This window comes from Phascolarctos cinereus, unplaced genomic scaffold (genome assembly GCF_003287225.1).
Source record: "Phascolarctos cinereus isolate Bilbo 61053 unplaced genomic scaffold, phaCin_HiC Scaffold_7;HRSCAF=346, whole genome shotgun sequence".
NCBI classification, from domain to species: domain Eukaryota; kingdom Metazoa; phylum Chordata; class Mammalia; order Diprotodontia; family Phascolarctidae; genus Phascolarctos; species Phascolarctos cinereus.
This window is the reverse complement of record NW_027556180.1, coordinates 11,060,543-11,076,298: the sequence shown is the minus strand read 5'-3', so window position 1 is coordinate 11,076,298 and position 15,756 is coordinate 11,060,543. Positions and strand designations below refer to the sequence as shown.

At 42.7% G+C, this 15,756-nt stretch overlaps 1 protein-coding gene across 3 annotated transcripts in view; it reads left to right on the top strand.

Annotated features, from left to right (window-relative positions):
* The window catches only part of FARP2 (FERM, ARH/RhoGEF and pleckstrin domain protein 2), a 107,510-nt gene that overhangs the window by 66,721 nt on the left and 25,033 nt on the right, over positions 1-15,756 (top strand). For all 3 annotated transcript variants that reach the window (XM_020989008.2, XM_020989006.2, XM_020989007.2), the window contains one exon: positions 7,599-7,777. In XM_020989008.2, coding sequence (XP_020844667.1) covers positions 7,599-7,777 — 179 coding nt within the window. The remainder of the gene's footprint in view (positions 1-7,598; positions 7,778-15,756) is intronic.

Sequence of the window (15,756 nt, the reverse complement as noted above, 5' to 3'; positions counted from 1 at the left end):
GACTGTAGCTGCTTGTCCTTGTGCACCTGGCCTCCCCAAAGCACTGCATCTCATGCACATTAAAAACAACCACTAACACACCATGCCTTGGAGAGTATTTATTTTTTATTGGAGACCGAGCCAAGTGTTATATTTAGTCATCAGAAATTCAGATAGTTTATGTAGTGCCAGTAATTGAACATTTGTAAGTCTTTACAGTGGAGCAGTCAATTGTTGATTTTTTAAAAATTGACTGCACTTGCATTATCCATTGCAGTATATACCGTGTATTTTAGAACAGTCAGTTATTCATGTGCCATCTTGTACATTTCTTAGAAGATTTTAAGATCATGAAAATATAGTTGATGATCCTTTTGTTGATCTGTGCTTAATTTTAAACTCAAGTGCTCCCCATCCCCCCCCAATATGCTTTTAAAAGTAGTGCTGATAACATGGAGCAAGATAACACAACACACACAAACGAATTTTATATGAATTTATTGATTTATTGTTTGGGTGCAAACCTGTTGGTAAGTCATTCCCATTATTGTCATTTTGTCTTAGATGTCTTTCTTTTGAGTGTTGAAGTAGACGGGTATATCACCATTTTAATGCAAAATCTTGGAGTATTTCTCTGCATCTAGGAATGATTTTAATCCATCATAAATGCTGTGAGTGTGAGTATACAGTGTATACTGCATACAGAGTGAAATATAAACCACTAATGTATGTCTTCAGGTACGTTTATTCCTTCCCTCTTTGTGGGATCCTTGAAGAGCTATCCCATAAACTGAATGAAAGCTTCATGGATGAAAAAGGGGTTTTTTATTGGTATCGAAGAATTGATCATATGCATATTTGAGAATATTTGTTTCACTGTAAGTTCCATGAAGTCTGTCTTCACTCTAATCTCACTATTCACTATTCTCACTTTAAAATGTAATTTGTCAATCGATCTGCCTATAAAGGAAGAGCCACTGTCATAGGACAAGTAAAGTGGGTGGCTGTGCCCAGCTCTTCTCTTCATGTCCTGGTCCTGGGCCTTACTCTGAATGATTGCTTAGCTTTAGAGCACTTTGCAGACTTTAAAGAGCTATACACATGTCAGTTATTATCATTCTGCATGAAATCCTTTTATTGTTAAAGGAAGATAAGAGGAGCTGGAATTTCTTAATACATTTAAACTTGATCATTCTTTCAAGAGACATTTTGGTTGGCTAGTTTTGGGGGTCTTTTTACACTTTTGTTTTCTGTTGAAATTGCTGATTATCAATCTACAGAAATGTACTAATTCCAAACTTTTTGATTGTTTATGCAATAAAATAAGGAAACGTTTATTATGAATGACAAAATGGACTTTTTAGCTTTTTTCCCCCTTCCATTTATTTACACTGTAGATTTAAACAAGATAGTACTTTTCTAGAGCTTCTGAACATCTTTGAATTAATGTTTCTCATTTCATAGACTACTGTTGAATAGAGGCAAATAAGGAAAATGACAGTTAGAAAATATTTCCTCTCTTTGAGCAAGTTGATTGCTCTGTCTGTATAAGAAAAGTCAAGATAGAAAAACTAAGAACCAAAACCCCCAAAACCAAAACCAGGGAAATGCCTCGTGTTCTGTTCAGACCTCCTTCTTAACTGTATGTGGAAGTGGTTATTCTGTCTGCTGCAGTCTAACTTAACCATATTTAGTACTAGTTATTCTGGACTTATCAGCTGTTCCTTGTAGTTAAAGACGTTATAGCTTTTACTGTTTGTTTCAGGACTGCCCCTATGATGAGTTTATGGGAGGCCATGGACAAGAGTCACCTAGGAGGAGCTGCTGCTATCTGCACCATTGGGGGGAATATCCCAGTCCTTGAGATCACAGACCCTTTGGAATATTTAAGGCTTTTAAAAACATGGGCTAGCAGTAGACACCTTTAACATCACTCCAAGAAATGCTGTTTGTCTTAGTAATCATAGGAAAAAAGTGGGACCGTTACTTCGTGCTTTCTTGCAATTCATCTAGATTCCATCCTGTTAAATCCAATGAACTAATTGCATTAGCAAACAAATCCCGAAGTCAGTTTTCTGGTTTATTTCCATTTTGAGTAGAAATTTCACTTGGGTTTTATGCTTTTGGCTTTATACTATGCAGTAGAAATTGAGGTAATTTTGTTATGTAGCTGTCCTTTTACATCAGCACCCCTCTTAAAAACCTAATAATCTTTATACATTAAAAGCCTATAATATTTTGAAGTAATACAGCTTTCCTCAATGAAGTTCGCATGTAATCAGTTTGATCCCATAGTAGCAGTACCAGTAGCATGACCTTAGAAGACTGATGCTGGAAGGTAATGGCACCAACTGGACCCTGGGGAATGCAGGACACTATTGCTGCTGCTGCTGCTGCTGCTGCTGCTGCTGCTGCTTTTAGATGTTTGCAGGCTTCTTGTCCCTTCCCTGAGTTTGGAGGTGTTGGTAGGACCATGGGAGGGCTCTATTATCCAGTGACTTTGGGTTGGCCAGATAAGTAGCACTGGTACTGGAGTACCCTCCCTCTTCCCTTAAGGCCCAGCCTAAATGCCACGTCTTTCAAGAAGGCTTCCTTGATTACTCTAAACTTAACCTCCTCCTTTGAACACTACAGCACTCTTAATATACCACACGATTTAGCAATAAATTACATAAGCGTTAGTATTCCGTTCTCACTGTGTATTTTGGCTCTACAGCTAGGCTATGAAAACCTTTAGTTCAGGGATGCTGTCTCACACTTTTATATGTACCCACCATGCCTAACATAGAACCTCATATTTGTTGGCTGATTGGCAGCAGAGATAGCAATTGTGGGTGCTCATGTTTGGAGGCATCCTGCTTGTTCAGTTGACCCTCAGGCCTCCTTGTTGTTCCAAATCAGCATCTTCCTTGCCCATAATGCCCCACCGTGAGGTGGGCCTTTTCTCCACAGATTCCTTATGGTAGGTTTTCAATGTTGGGACAACTTAAGGTCCTTTCTGACATCAAGACCAATAAGAGACTGGTGGAGGAATGCCAAGTCAGTCTCTAAGGCCCTATCTGGCATGAAAATTCTTAAAATAATTGAAACCAATTGAACTGTTCACATTTTATGGGTTGTGCTTTGGGGCACAAAACAGTTCAGTTTGCCTTAATTTCTAATGAAATTGAAACAGGTTTATGTTTATTTGATTTGAACATTTTTGCCTTTCCTCTCTTCCTCCAGCAAAATTCGGATCTGCCCACCAAAAAGTAGTGCACTTTCTGTTTTGTTTTGTTTTGTTTTTCCTGTGGAAAATGATGCCAAATTGGAAAGAATACTTCCCAATCAGACATGTTGTGGCTTAAGTTAATAGCCTCATTTTTCCTTCTCAAACAGCCTAGATACAAATAGCTGTAAAAATGAAATAGCCTTTATTTGCTTACTACACAAATTGTTTAGAATCATAGACTTTATTGAGCTATTGCTCATTAGAGCCAGGTTCCATTTACAAGTGACAGATCTTTCTATCACATGACCTCCTGGTGGCCTGGAGGCAGAAGTAGGTTTTCTACAGATTCATCAGCTTCTCACTTCACAGGCCTGTTTTATTTTTCTAGCTGTCTGTGGCCTGATGTTTGCAGCCATTTGTACTGCCTTAAAACCCAAACATCCAACTTTGGCTTGAGAGATAACCAGCCAATGTTTTAGACTTGGCTTTTTTATGTCTCAAGAGTTCTTGCTGGCTGTATTTTTAAGAAGCAGCTGGTTCTTCATTGGATCGTTGAAGTTCTTATCAAAGAGGATTTTTAAGGAAAAAAGAATTGAAATGGATGAAATAATAAAGACAGACTTAACTTAGTTACCTTTTCATTAGAAACATTATATTGCATTGCCTAATTAGATGAGTGGAAAGCCTCTGAAGGAAAAGCTAAGGTAAGCTGGAGCCCCGAGTATTCGTATCGTAAAGCTGAGATCCTCAGTGTTTTCCTGAGGTTATCGGCTTTGCCTGCTGCAGCCTTCTGCGTGGTGGAAGATTTTCTTTGCCCCAAGTTTGGTTTGGTCCTCACCCCTGCAGAAACTCTCTTGTCCTTTGTTGTCATGACAACACCTGTCTTCTCCCACTAGTCTATTGGCAGTGCAGGTCCCACTTGCACCTAGATCCTCTCCTGCTTCACTCGCTTTTTACAGCAGGATTTCGTTTTGGCAGTTCAAGAATTCCTCACTGTCTACATTTGAAGAAATAGGCACACTTGGCTGGAGCTCTGAATCTCAGGTATTCTTCATTGGACCTAGTTGATGAATGACTTCCTACAAAGCTGGGTGTAAATACCATTTTTTACAAGTAGATGATGGAATACAACCTTACTTTATTGTAGGGAGGGAGCCTGAGCTTACATTTTAAGTAAAGTAGTATTTGTTATTAAAGTAACTCATTAAATAAACCAAGGTCTTTCATTCAAACTTGCCTTAATGGAGGGTCTCCAGAGACCTGTTTTGCTGAATAGTAAGACTGTATTTTTGGAAGCCTGTTAATTGTATGTGAGCACATTTTGAAAGTCTTTGAAATAATTGCCCTCTTAAATATTCCTAGTTCAATTTTATTTACACTTTAAATTTTTGCTGTCAGTTAAAAATTTTTCTAGGCAAAAGTCAACATCCATGTTAACTCTATTTAAATGTTATATTTAGTGAGACATGAATTAATGAAAACTTTGGAGAATCTCTCTTGTAAAACAAAAATCTTCCTAGACTATGTGACCCTGGGGAAATCATTTTACCTTTCAGTACACCAGGCAACTCCCTAAGACTGTAAGTTTCAGAGAAGGCACCTTTCTGCATTGGAGGGCCTTTCCTCACCAAGAACTTGGCTATGAAAAGTGAAACCAGAGGTCCAATTCCCATCTTCCCCTCCCCCTCCAGCCCCACTCATCACTGCCTCTTTTTACCTCATCCACTAAGGAGAAGAATTTTTGGACTCTAGCCAGTGGACAAAGTGGATTCACATGTACACACTTGAAGTGGTTATAACATAGCTAGGATATTTCATTTTAAACAGTAGTGGTTGCAAGGACAATATTTAGCCGCTTGGTTTTTTGGTTTACTTTCTGTTGCTGAAGTAGAAGTGGAGGGGGTTCCATTTTTTGTAATTTTGGCTTATTAAAGAGAGAACAGATCTTGGTAGAAGATCCCTGGAATTTAGATTGAGAAGAAACCTTAGCTGACAACTTAGATTTGTCAAGAAGACCACTCTCTCTGCTCGTCTTGCTTCACAAAGGTGATGAATCAGTCAGCAGTGGAGTGTTCCATCTGCAGAAGGAAGGCCTTGGCCTCAGTTACCCTGCTGGGAATGCATTCCTTTTCTTGCTTGCTGAGCACACTGGCTTTTATCAGGGAGCAATAAAGCCTTTGTAGGGGTAGGGCAGAGCCATGATTATGGTAAATGGGACCCTGTCTGCTATGAGAAAAGTACTTTTTTTTTTGGTGGGGGAGGAGAAGGGAGAAGAGAGGCCCTTTTTTTGTTGCCCATGTATTAGGTTGCCAGTTGATTTTAATTTAAATATGTAACTCACAAGTCCAATTCCAATAAACTGATTTTTCATGAATGGTTTTTTTATCGTAAGGTAGTATAACTCAAAATCATTGCAGTTAAAGAAAGTGGGCTTTTTGCCAAGCATTCATAGCTAACCTCCAGGTACTTTGACAAGCTGAACCTCTTCTCACTCGGTTCTTTAGACGTCTGAATTTGTCAATGTGAAAAGAAGGGCTTCTTCCTCCTGCTGCTGCCACTGAATTATATGTACTTGAGTTATTCAGCTCAAAACTGATGAACAAAACAAAAAAACTCAATAAAGACTCATTCCCCCTGTCCATCTTGCTGGCCTGGCCTGCGTTGGCCACACATTGTGTGTGTTTTTACCTAGTTACACACATTAAGTGTTTATGTGGGTGCAAATAGAGGTTCCGTAGATTCTCAAAATCATCTCGGTTCTAAAAGATGGTCTGAGTTGTCACAGAACCAAGCCCTTGAACCACAGGGGGGCGACTTCCACACTCAAACTCGGGAGCCGAGGGGGGCTTGTTACTGGCAATAATGAACTAGAAATAATAGAAAAGTTAGAAATTCAAGGGGCTTTTTAAATGATAAACATTTTTTCCCTAAAATTTTGAGCAAAAAGTCAGACATTTTACTAACTGCTTTAGTAGTAATTGGGACAATATCTAAAAGTGGTGTTTTTTTTTTAATCTTGATTCATATAGGAAAAGAATACTAATATACCTTTCCTTTTAAAATTCACTAATATGTGGGCAGCTAGGTGGTATAGTGGATAGAGCACTGGCCCTGTAGTCAGGAGGACCTGAGTTCAAATCTGGCCTCAAAGACTTACTAGCTGTGTGACCCTGGGCAAGTCACTTAATCCCCATTGCCTTCAAAAAAAAAAAAGGAAAAAAAAATCAGTAATGTAGATTTCATGTATTTTTAGAGGACAGTGTGAGACCTCTTCTCTCACCCTAAAATATCAGTTGGAATATATGTGCCATTACTTGACTTTCTACCATTAACGTTTATGTTGATGGTCATCAGTCTGGTTTTCAGTAAGTGAAAGCCAGTGGAAGAAATTTTATTAACAATGTAAGTTGTCAACAAAAAAAGAAGTGGAATATTCCAGGTACTAGAAAAAATAGATTGAAGTAAACTTTAATGAATGGAGCAAGTTCATTTAACTGGATGTTATGTGCTCGCTTGAATATCCTGGTGTCCCTTGACCTATCATTATTGTGTTAATTTATCCTCAACAACAAATATTTATTAAGTGCTTATAACGTGCCTGTACTGAGTGCTGGAGATACAAAGAAATACTAATAAATAGAAGGGCCTTTTCTGACCGGGCACAAAACTTTGCTCATTTCTTAGGCTTCTTGTTTTAGGGATTTGATTCCTCTTCTTTTTATGCTTGTAATGATTATGTCATTTCTTTCCGAAGTTCTTTAACAAAGAGAAAGCTCCTTCCCCCCACCCCCTTCCAGGAACTAAGTTATGATATCTTCTGTAGACATCTTAAAGGAAACCAAATAATCTTTACCTTCATCCCAGTCAAATGGTTTTCTGCTGTGTTGTTCAGTCTTGTTTGTGATTATATTTAAGATTTTGAACAAATCCTCAGAAAATTTTTAGTAAAAAGAAAGCAACCACAAGCCTTCCATGGTAATCTTAATAAGTAATGATTTTTTAAAATCTTTTAATTAATTTAAAAAATTCTACAACTTGGTTTGCCCTTAAAGCAACCAAATTGGATAAACATCCATTTACAACTCATTGTCCTGAAAATTAATTTCTCTGTAAAGTACATCCCTATAGACTTCTTGCTTGTTTTACCTATGTCTCAGGCCCTTCTAACCCTTGCCTCGCCTCTCATGTTGTCCATATTTTGTCTTGTGGAGTCTTAGTATTTATCTGTTTTCCGCCTTCCTTTCCTCATAGTTATGATTTTTCAGTGCTATTTTCTTATTACATGATGTTATCATATCAGTTTATTTAACCATTCACTCATTTCCCGCCTACTGTTTCCCCTCCTCTAAAATAAACCATCACCATAACACCTTTCTCAGTTCACCCTCCCCTCCTGTTCCAATTGCAGGCCTCTCGGAGGACAGCTCTCTGCTTTCTCCCTTCACGTTGAAGAGTTCACTGAGTTTGAACCCAACATTTCAGGTGTCTCTGAGCCCAACTGGACAGGGTTCATCCCCTCTCCTAAGCCCTGTCCTAGGTGATGCTGGTTGTGTCAGAGTTGAAGATGAGGAGGAAACAAAACACCAGGTAGGATAACTGTATATAAATATTCCCAAACAAGAGAAATGTTGCCCATAGTGTAAACTCTAGCACTCTGTAATTCTTGACATCTACATGGATGTGTTTAGTATGAAGTCTGTCCAGAAGACAGCATATGCTGATTTAGACAGTCGTGATCCATTTTAGCCTTTCCACTGCTATCATGCCAAGAAGTACAGGATTCAGGGAAGCGTGATTATCAGTTGTTGACTTCCCGGTTAATGATAGCCAGAAGTACGTGGCGCTGCACCTGCTATGTCAGCGCGCTGTATGGCAGAGCCCTTATCAGTGGTCATTGGAGGGACCGCCCTCCACAAAGGTAGGGAAGCATTAGAAATTCCTGGGACAATTCAAGAGGAATGCCTTGAGCAAGAAATGACTCATTTGTCAGATGTAGTAACATTTACTTGCTTGTAAATGCTTATGGAACATCCATTAAATGAGTTCTGCTGAAACCATTCCCAAGTCATGTGAGAGCTTGTTGAGTGGAAGGAAGAAGACAGGCATTTATAGACCTACTGTGTGCCAGGCACTGTAGTAAGCACTTTACAGTTGGTATCTCACTTGATCCTTATGACAGTCCTGGGAGGTAGGTGCTATTATCATCCCTATTTTACAGATGAGGAAATTGAGGCAGAGACAAATTAAGGGACTTAATCAGGGTCACACAGCTAATGAGTGTCTGAGGTTGGATTTGAACTCAGGTCTTCCTGACTCCAGGCCCATCGCTCAGCACACTCCGTCTTCCCTGAACTGACCAACATTTTACTTTGTCAGATTAGGAGTAAGAGATTATCAGGAAACTGATCAGCATTAAAACATAAACACATGAAACAAGTAGGAAACGAGGGAGATGGCAGCGTGACAAGGAAGGTGCGGAGCATCCGTGCTGACATGCCAAGAGGACGCCAGGGGCCTGTGGCATGCTAGTAGCCCAAGAGGGCTTCTTGGAGGAGGAGTAGGCACCGTATTTGTCAGCCTGCTAGCCATGGATACGAATTAGGTTAGGTTGCCTGCTGGTGACGCCTTGTGGCATTTTTGCTTCCTTTCTGCCCCACTTACAGAACAATCACATTTAGGCAAATGGAAATGCAGGATGAAAATTCCCCACCATGCAGTAGATTCTGAAATAAAATAAACATGGATTCCTCCAAGGACGTGATGGTCCTTGAAAGAGTCTCGCAGGGTGCGAGGCTGCTGCCACCCCCACAGTTTCATAAAGGCCTGCTCTCTGACATAGGGTGTGTGGCCTCCCTGATGCCCATCCCTGACAGATGAGAGTGTGGCCTTTGGGTTGGGAGGGGAGCTTTCTGTGCTTACTTCATGTAAGGAGGCCTAGGATTTCCTCCTTCCTTGAAGGGAGGGCCTGAGAACAAAAAGGGCAGCAGAGGGTTTCCTGGGCTGACCGTCATGCGTCTGGATTCCGGGAGGGAGAGACACTTTAGTGGAGGGTGGTTGGTGTGCAGAGGCTCCCTCTGGGTCACGTCCATTTATCGCTGCCACTGTGTCCAGTGCCTTGTAAATGGTGTCTCATTTGATGCTTACAGCTGACTCTAGGAGGTAGACCCTATTATGATGCCCATTTCACAGTTGAGGAAACTGAGGCAGAGTGACTTGCCCAGGGTCACACACAGGTGGAATTGCAACTCAGCTTTTCCTGACTCCAGGCCCAGCGCTCAGTGCCCTGTGGTACCCCTTGGCTCCCTTTGGGATAGGAGGGGATTGGGCTTGGTGATTTCTAAAGCTCCTTTAAGTCCTAAAATTCTGTTTCTATGGATTTTAATTCCTGAAAAGTTTTGACCAGTCTAAGCAGAAAAACCCTAAGTGGGCTTCCTGTGCTTTTTTTTTTTCCTTGGTAATTTTCCCTTGCTCTAGGGAACTCTTTGCTCATCCTTCCACCAACCCAGTACTTGGCACTTGCTTTGGCTAGGATATTTTCTCTCCTCGCCTCCCTAACAAGGAGAACAAAGTACACTGTGGAAAGCTTTGGGATGGGGTGGGGGAGGTAGAATTCTTGAATTTGTATTGCATTCTGTGTTTGCATATTCATTATTTATTTAACATTTTAATTTATTTACTTTCTGATATTAATAAAAAGCAACGGTAGAAATTTCTATGTCACCTGCATTTCTCACAGAATGGGTCAGCCTAAGTGGTCATGTGCCCAGTGGGTCAGAACATGCCACAGGGAATGCAGCTGTTGTCAGTAAATGACACAGGGAGACAAGGACTGCGGCTCTTCTGAGACAGAATGGATCTTTTCAGCCACCCAGGATGGAAATGCATGTAGGGTTTGATGAGTGTCTTTTCCTCTGTAAATATATATAGACTTCATAGGTCTAGGAATCAGAAATAAGATGAATGCCAGTTTTCCATTATTTGCAGTAAGATACAGGGAGGAATGCCCAGAATTTCCTGTCTTTAAAAAGTCCAGGAAGGCATAGGCCACATAGCCCCACTGAGCAAAGTTCTGAAAGATCCTGTGTCCTGGGGAATATTTCCACAGGGTTCCAAGCTGGAAGGACCTTGGGTCATCCCCTGTTCAGCTTACATTGTAGTAGTGAGGAGGTGAATTGTCACTGGTGCCCAGGTCCTCTGACTGCACCTCCTGTGATTTTCTCATTCATAGAAGAGTAAGGTTAGAAGGTGCCTTAGAGACCATTTTGTCCTTTATTCTCTGGATGAAGAAACAGGCCTGGAGGATCAGGTAACAGTTCTCAAGCTGCGCAGCCCCTTAGAGCTGTAGCTGGCATTACAGTTTTCTACAGCCTGCTGACTCCTGCTCTACACCCAGCTGCATCACTAGTGACTCCTGGAGCAAACAGAATTGCTGTCCCTGCCTCCCTTGCTTTCCTAGCCAGCCCGTTGGGATTTTCTGTCTCGGAGCATCACGAATTGTCCAGAGTGTTGCCTCCAGAAGGCTGAGGCTAAATTTTATTTCCCGTTTGCACTTAGAGCAGGGATAGGAAATTTTTTTTTTCAGGAACTAAGGAACATCTGTTTCTGCAGTTGAGATTACAGCAAATCTGTCAGCGATACCATTTTTCATAACAATTTAGCTTGGAACTTCTGTTGTCTTGGTTATGGTGTGTGTGTGAATATGATGAATCTGGATTTTTATTCATTTCTAGGGCTCCCAGAATGCCCTCTTAAACAGAGTTTCTGTCTGAAATTTACTGTTATCACATTAACTTCTGGTAGTTTGCCTGTTTGTGGCAATCACTTTTTAAAGGAAGGCAGAGCAGGTTGCATGATGTATTTTTAAATAAGTTGTTATTGATATTTTCTGTCTCATAGCACCATAATTAATCCAAATACTCCTCTCTCCCTCTGTCCCAGAGAGCCATTACATAGGACAAATAGTAGTTTTTAGAAAGGAAAAAAAAAGTCAGCACAGCTGATTGATACGTTGAAAAAGGCCAAAAATGTGTGCCACGCGCAGTACCCGTGGACCTCTCGCCTCCGTATACAGGAAGGTTAGAGGGGGGGTCCTCATTTTTCTTCATTTGAGTGCTGTAGGATAATTGTGTGGCCTTCGCTGTTTTTGGCTGTGTTGAATCTTCCCTCCTCCATTGCCTCCCCGACTTTGCCCTGCAGCCTCTGTCTGGGAGGGAGCTCTTTGGCTGCAGGGCTTGTTCTCAGGGGAGAAGGAGCTCAGACCCTGGCTCTGTGTCCTTGAGGTGCTGTGAAGGTGCTGACCTTGGATGCACATTGTGGCCTGAAAACAACTTTTGACAAAGTATTTGATGAGGGCACAGGGCCAGGCTTGGTCAAGCACTCCCCTGGGAGGCCAGGGGCCTGGCTTCTCTCTGGACTGCTGTGTGATCTGGAGCAAGTCCCTGTTAATTGCAATTCCTCCTCCTATTCGTGCAGTCCTTTGGTGTCTGCAAAAGGAAAGGTAGTGGGAGCAGCATTCTTGGTATTCTTTTGATTTGACAGAGGAGGAAACTGAGGCTGTGAGAGATTAAGTGACAGCTAAGGCCAGATTCCAACCCGGAGTTTTTGACTCCCTGCCTTCCTCACTGGGCCCCAGTTTCTTCTTCCATGGCATAAGAAGGTTAGACTAGTTGATGGTTAGGGTCTCATTTAGCCAAAAATTCTTTGAAATCTTTGTCCCTGTGGCTGAGCAAGAACTACTTGGGCTCCAGGAAATCCCCAGCCCAAATTCCTCCTGTGGAATTTTGTGTGTGTGAACAGCTCCTTGAAGACTCTTGTCTCCACTTTGGGATTTTGTGAACTGTTTCTCCCACACTATGTTTGCCTGAGGCTTTTGGTGATCTGTAATCAGAGACTTGTTCTTCTTGGGTTTTTTCTGCCCTCTGTTAAATGGAACTCATGGTCATGGCAGGAGAAGCCATCAGTTATCGATACTTTAATGTCAGTAAATGTTCTCCACTTGATAGCAGAATGCAGATTCAGGTTCAGTCTTTAAGCATTTGAAAGGCTCCTCTTCATATGAGAATATACAGAAGGGCTTACTTGGCTGGCTTGGCTTCTGGGGGCAGAACTAGGGAAAGTCTTGTGTTCCACCTCCCTGCTCTTCTTGGAACGCTGGGGCTTCTCTTGACAGCAGCAGTCATGTGGCAGATGTGGAGAGGGCCGGCTTCCAGAGCGAGTCGCTGGAGGAACAGCTGGCTTTAAGGAGCTGTGTCCAGGTGAGCGCAGAGGCTTAGCGTGGTTGTGAGAGCCCAGGGGAGGACATCCTCTGGTCTGGGGCGAGCACTCCACACCTAGTTTCAACTTCCAAGTCAGAGCAAGCCTGAAGGAAGAAAAGATGCATGTTCAGCGGGGTGAACTTGGTCCTCCAGGATCGCCTGGGCCCAGAAGAATTTGGGAGGTTATCTCTTTCCTTATCCCCACTTCCAGTGGTTCCCTTTTGTGAAGTCCACAGTCATGCCAGAGGAAGGAAAGCCACCCCACACCAAGAACTTGTGTATCTGGAGCTAAATTTACAGGGATGACGTTTTGGGTCCAGTTGACTGGCTCAGGGTCTCATGGCAAGATGAAGGCTGCTGATTGGAAGCTGAGGCCCCTCCAGTTGGGATATGTCCTGACAGGCGTGTGCTGTCTCTGACTTAGTGCTCCCTCCTGACCCCCCCAGGCTGAGAAGACACCTGAGGCACAAGTCGCTTCTCCACAGACAAGGGTCTTGGTTTCTTCCATCGGTCACTGGAGACGTTCTTCACCTTTTCCCAGTTTCTAAGATTTACCACAAGCGGTTCAGGGAATCAAGAGGGAATGCTGAGAATTTAGAATGATGGGATAATTCTTATTTTCATAGCCCTTGGGCTTGGTTCAGAGAAGAGACATTCTTATTAAGTTCCCATAGGCCCAGCAGGTCAGGAGGCTTTTTAGTGGATAATGAGGACCCTCAGCCTTGGGAGCTAGGGTTCATGATGAACAAGAAACCAGGTTATTTTAACAAAACCAGTACACACACACACACACACACACACACACACACACACGTTTGTATATATACTTGCATGTAGGTCTACATATATGTCACATGTGTGTACACATGGGAAAGAGAGTGAGAAAGTTAGCATGTGACCTTGGGCAAGTCATTGAACCTCTGTTTGCCTCGGTTTCCACATGTACAAAATGAGGATAAGAACAGTCCTGCCTCCAAGGGGCAGGTGTTTTGAGGCTCAGATAATACACATAAAGCACCTCGTAAACCTTGAAGTGTAACGTAAATGCCTGTTGTCATCGTTATGCGTGTATTTTTTCTAAAACAAATATTTTCCTAATTAGAATCATGTGAACATATAAAATCATGAAGGACACAAATAAGAACTGTGTGTAGGGTACAAGAAATGGATTGGTTATAATGCGTAATAGTAAGGGGTGGCTGCTCTTTGATTGATCGACAGGACAGAAGAAAAGGACAACTTTTCAACAAAGCAACAATTTCTATATGTGAGTTTGTGTGTTTTCTTTGTCTCTCTGTCCCTCTCACGTGTATCTACCTACACATATATCTGCAGAGAGAGTTAGGATCATGCAGGTATACAGTTTAACTTGTTTATCCCAAAAAATGAGCAGCCCCTGATCTGGGCAGGAAGAGCACTGAAGTAGACTCTTCCTCAAATGATGGTCTTAAAGGGAGAGAAAGAGAACTTAGAATGTGAAAGAGAAAAAGGTTCAAAGATACTTGCTTATTTGTCCAAATGTTTCACTTTGTCTGGTGTTTAATTAACAGGCATAGTGAAGAATGTCAGTCCCAGCACGCTGTGCTCACATTTTATGTAGCGCTGTAGGGTTTTTAAAGCTCTTTACATATATCATCTCATTTGATCTTCACAATAGCCTCATGAGCTAGATTCTGTTATTATCCTCATTTTACAAATGGAGAAACTGAGGCTGAATTGGGAATAATTGGCTTACTGAGGGTCACACTTGAAGTGTCTAGGTTACTTCTGAGTCACATATCCCCAACAAGATGGAGGACTAGACATTTTCCCCCATCCTCACAACTTCTCAGACTTCTCCAAAACAGAAATGTGCCAAAGGTAAAGCAACCATAGCTGTCTCCATGGTCTAGGACACCCAGAAACCAGAAAAGGTTAAAAAAACCCCACCAAACCCATGAACCGAGACCTGGAGCTTTCTCGTTCTCCCTCCCCCAGGTCCCTGCCAGAGTAAGGCTGCACTAGTAGAAATTGTTCTCAGCTGCCCATTCCACCAGGGGAAGTCTTCACATACTTGGGGTAGACACTCCCCTAACTCACTAGCAGGTTTGAGACCCCTCAGTTACCCTCAGTAAACCCTTCTGCAGAAACGGTTTACTGGGGGTTGGCCACTGCATATGCTACAGCCTCTTGGAGCCACAGGTGAGATTTGGGTAGATCAGGTGGACATCAGAGATGGAAAGCAGTCCTGAAAAGGGTTTGGCGGCCCTCACAGCAGACGTGCTAGTCTTCCCTGAACACACTGCAAAACGTATGCTTGTCAAAAAGTCTATTTTAGGGAGAACTCACACAGCGCGAGCATTCACATGGTGGTCAGAAGAAGCGGTACAAGGACCCCCTCAAGATCTTTCTTAAGAACTATGGAATTGATCATGTGACATGGGAAACATTGGCGCAGGACCACTCAGCATGGTGCCCTCATCAGAGAAGGGGCTGTGCTCCAGGAGCAAAGCAGAATTGAAACAGTTCAAAGGAAATGCAGGATGTGAAAATGTAGAGAATACACCCCAGATGTTCACATGGACTATTTGTGCCCAACCTGTGGTAGAGCATCTCGAGCTCCTACTGGCCTGATCGGCCACAGCAATGTCATTTTGGTCCTCTTCGAGAACTAAAGACCAAACCCTAGATCTTGGTCCCCCTTCCCTCCTTCCAGTGCTGTGGAGACCCTGGTTCCAGGCTGCTGAGGTTTGCTTGGGCAGCGACAGCTAGTGAGCACAAGAGGCAGCAGCCCTTCAGGAACAAAATCACCGATGCTGGTAGACAGCTTGGCGGTCCGGCCAGGGAGAGGGCACCACTGCAACAGCTCTCTGGACTGCCCAGAGGGAGTGGGACAGACCACCAGGGCAAGACAGCACAGTGGGAATGGGGGGGGGGGCGAGCCTGAAGGCAGAGCACAGCATACAGCTGGAGCCAGTTCTGACCACCCAAAGTCACCTGGGTCGCAGACCTGGACTGGTCAAGTGTGCGTTGCCCCATGCGGGAGGAGGCTGAGATCCAGCCCCCAACAAAACTACTGTGGGAGCGGACAGAGTTGGACAGGAAATGGAAAAAAATCAGGGGGGAAAACAACCACCTGAGATTATCCAAAAATGTCAGGAAGAAGGAAACTGAATGACCTGAAACATGAGTGAATAATAGGGAAGCATTAGCAGTACAAGGAAAGAGAGCCTCCAGATGTAGTGAATGAGTTCAAGCATCTATGAATAAGTAACTTCAAAACAAAGAAAAATGATCCAACCCTCGATGAGACAGAGGACGCAGGACCCCATG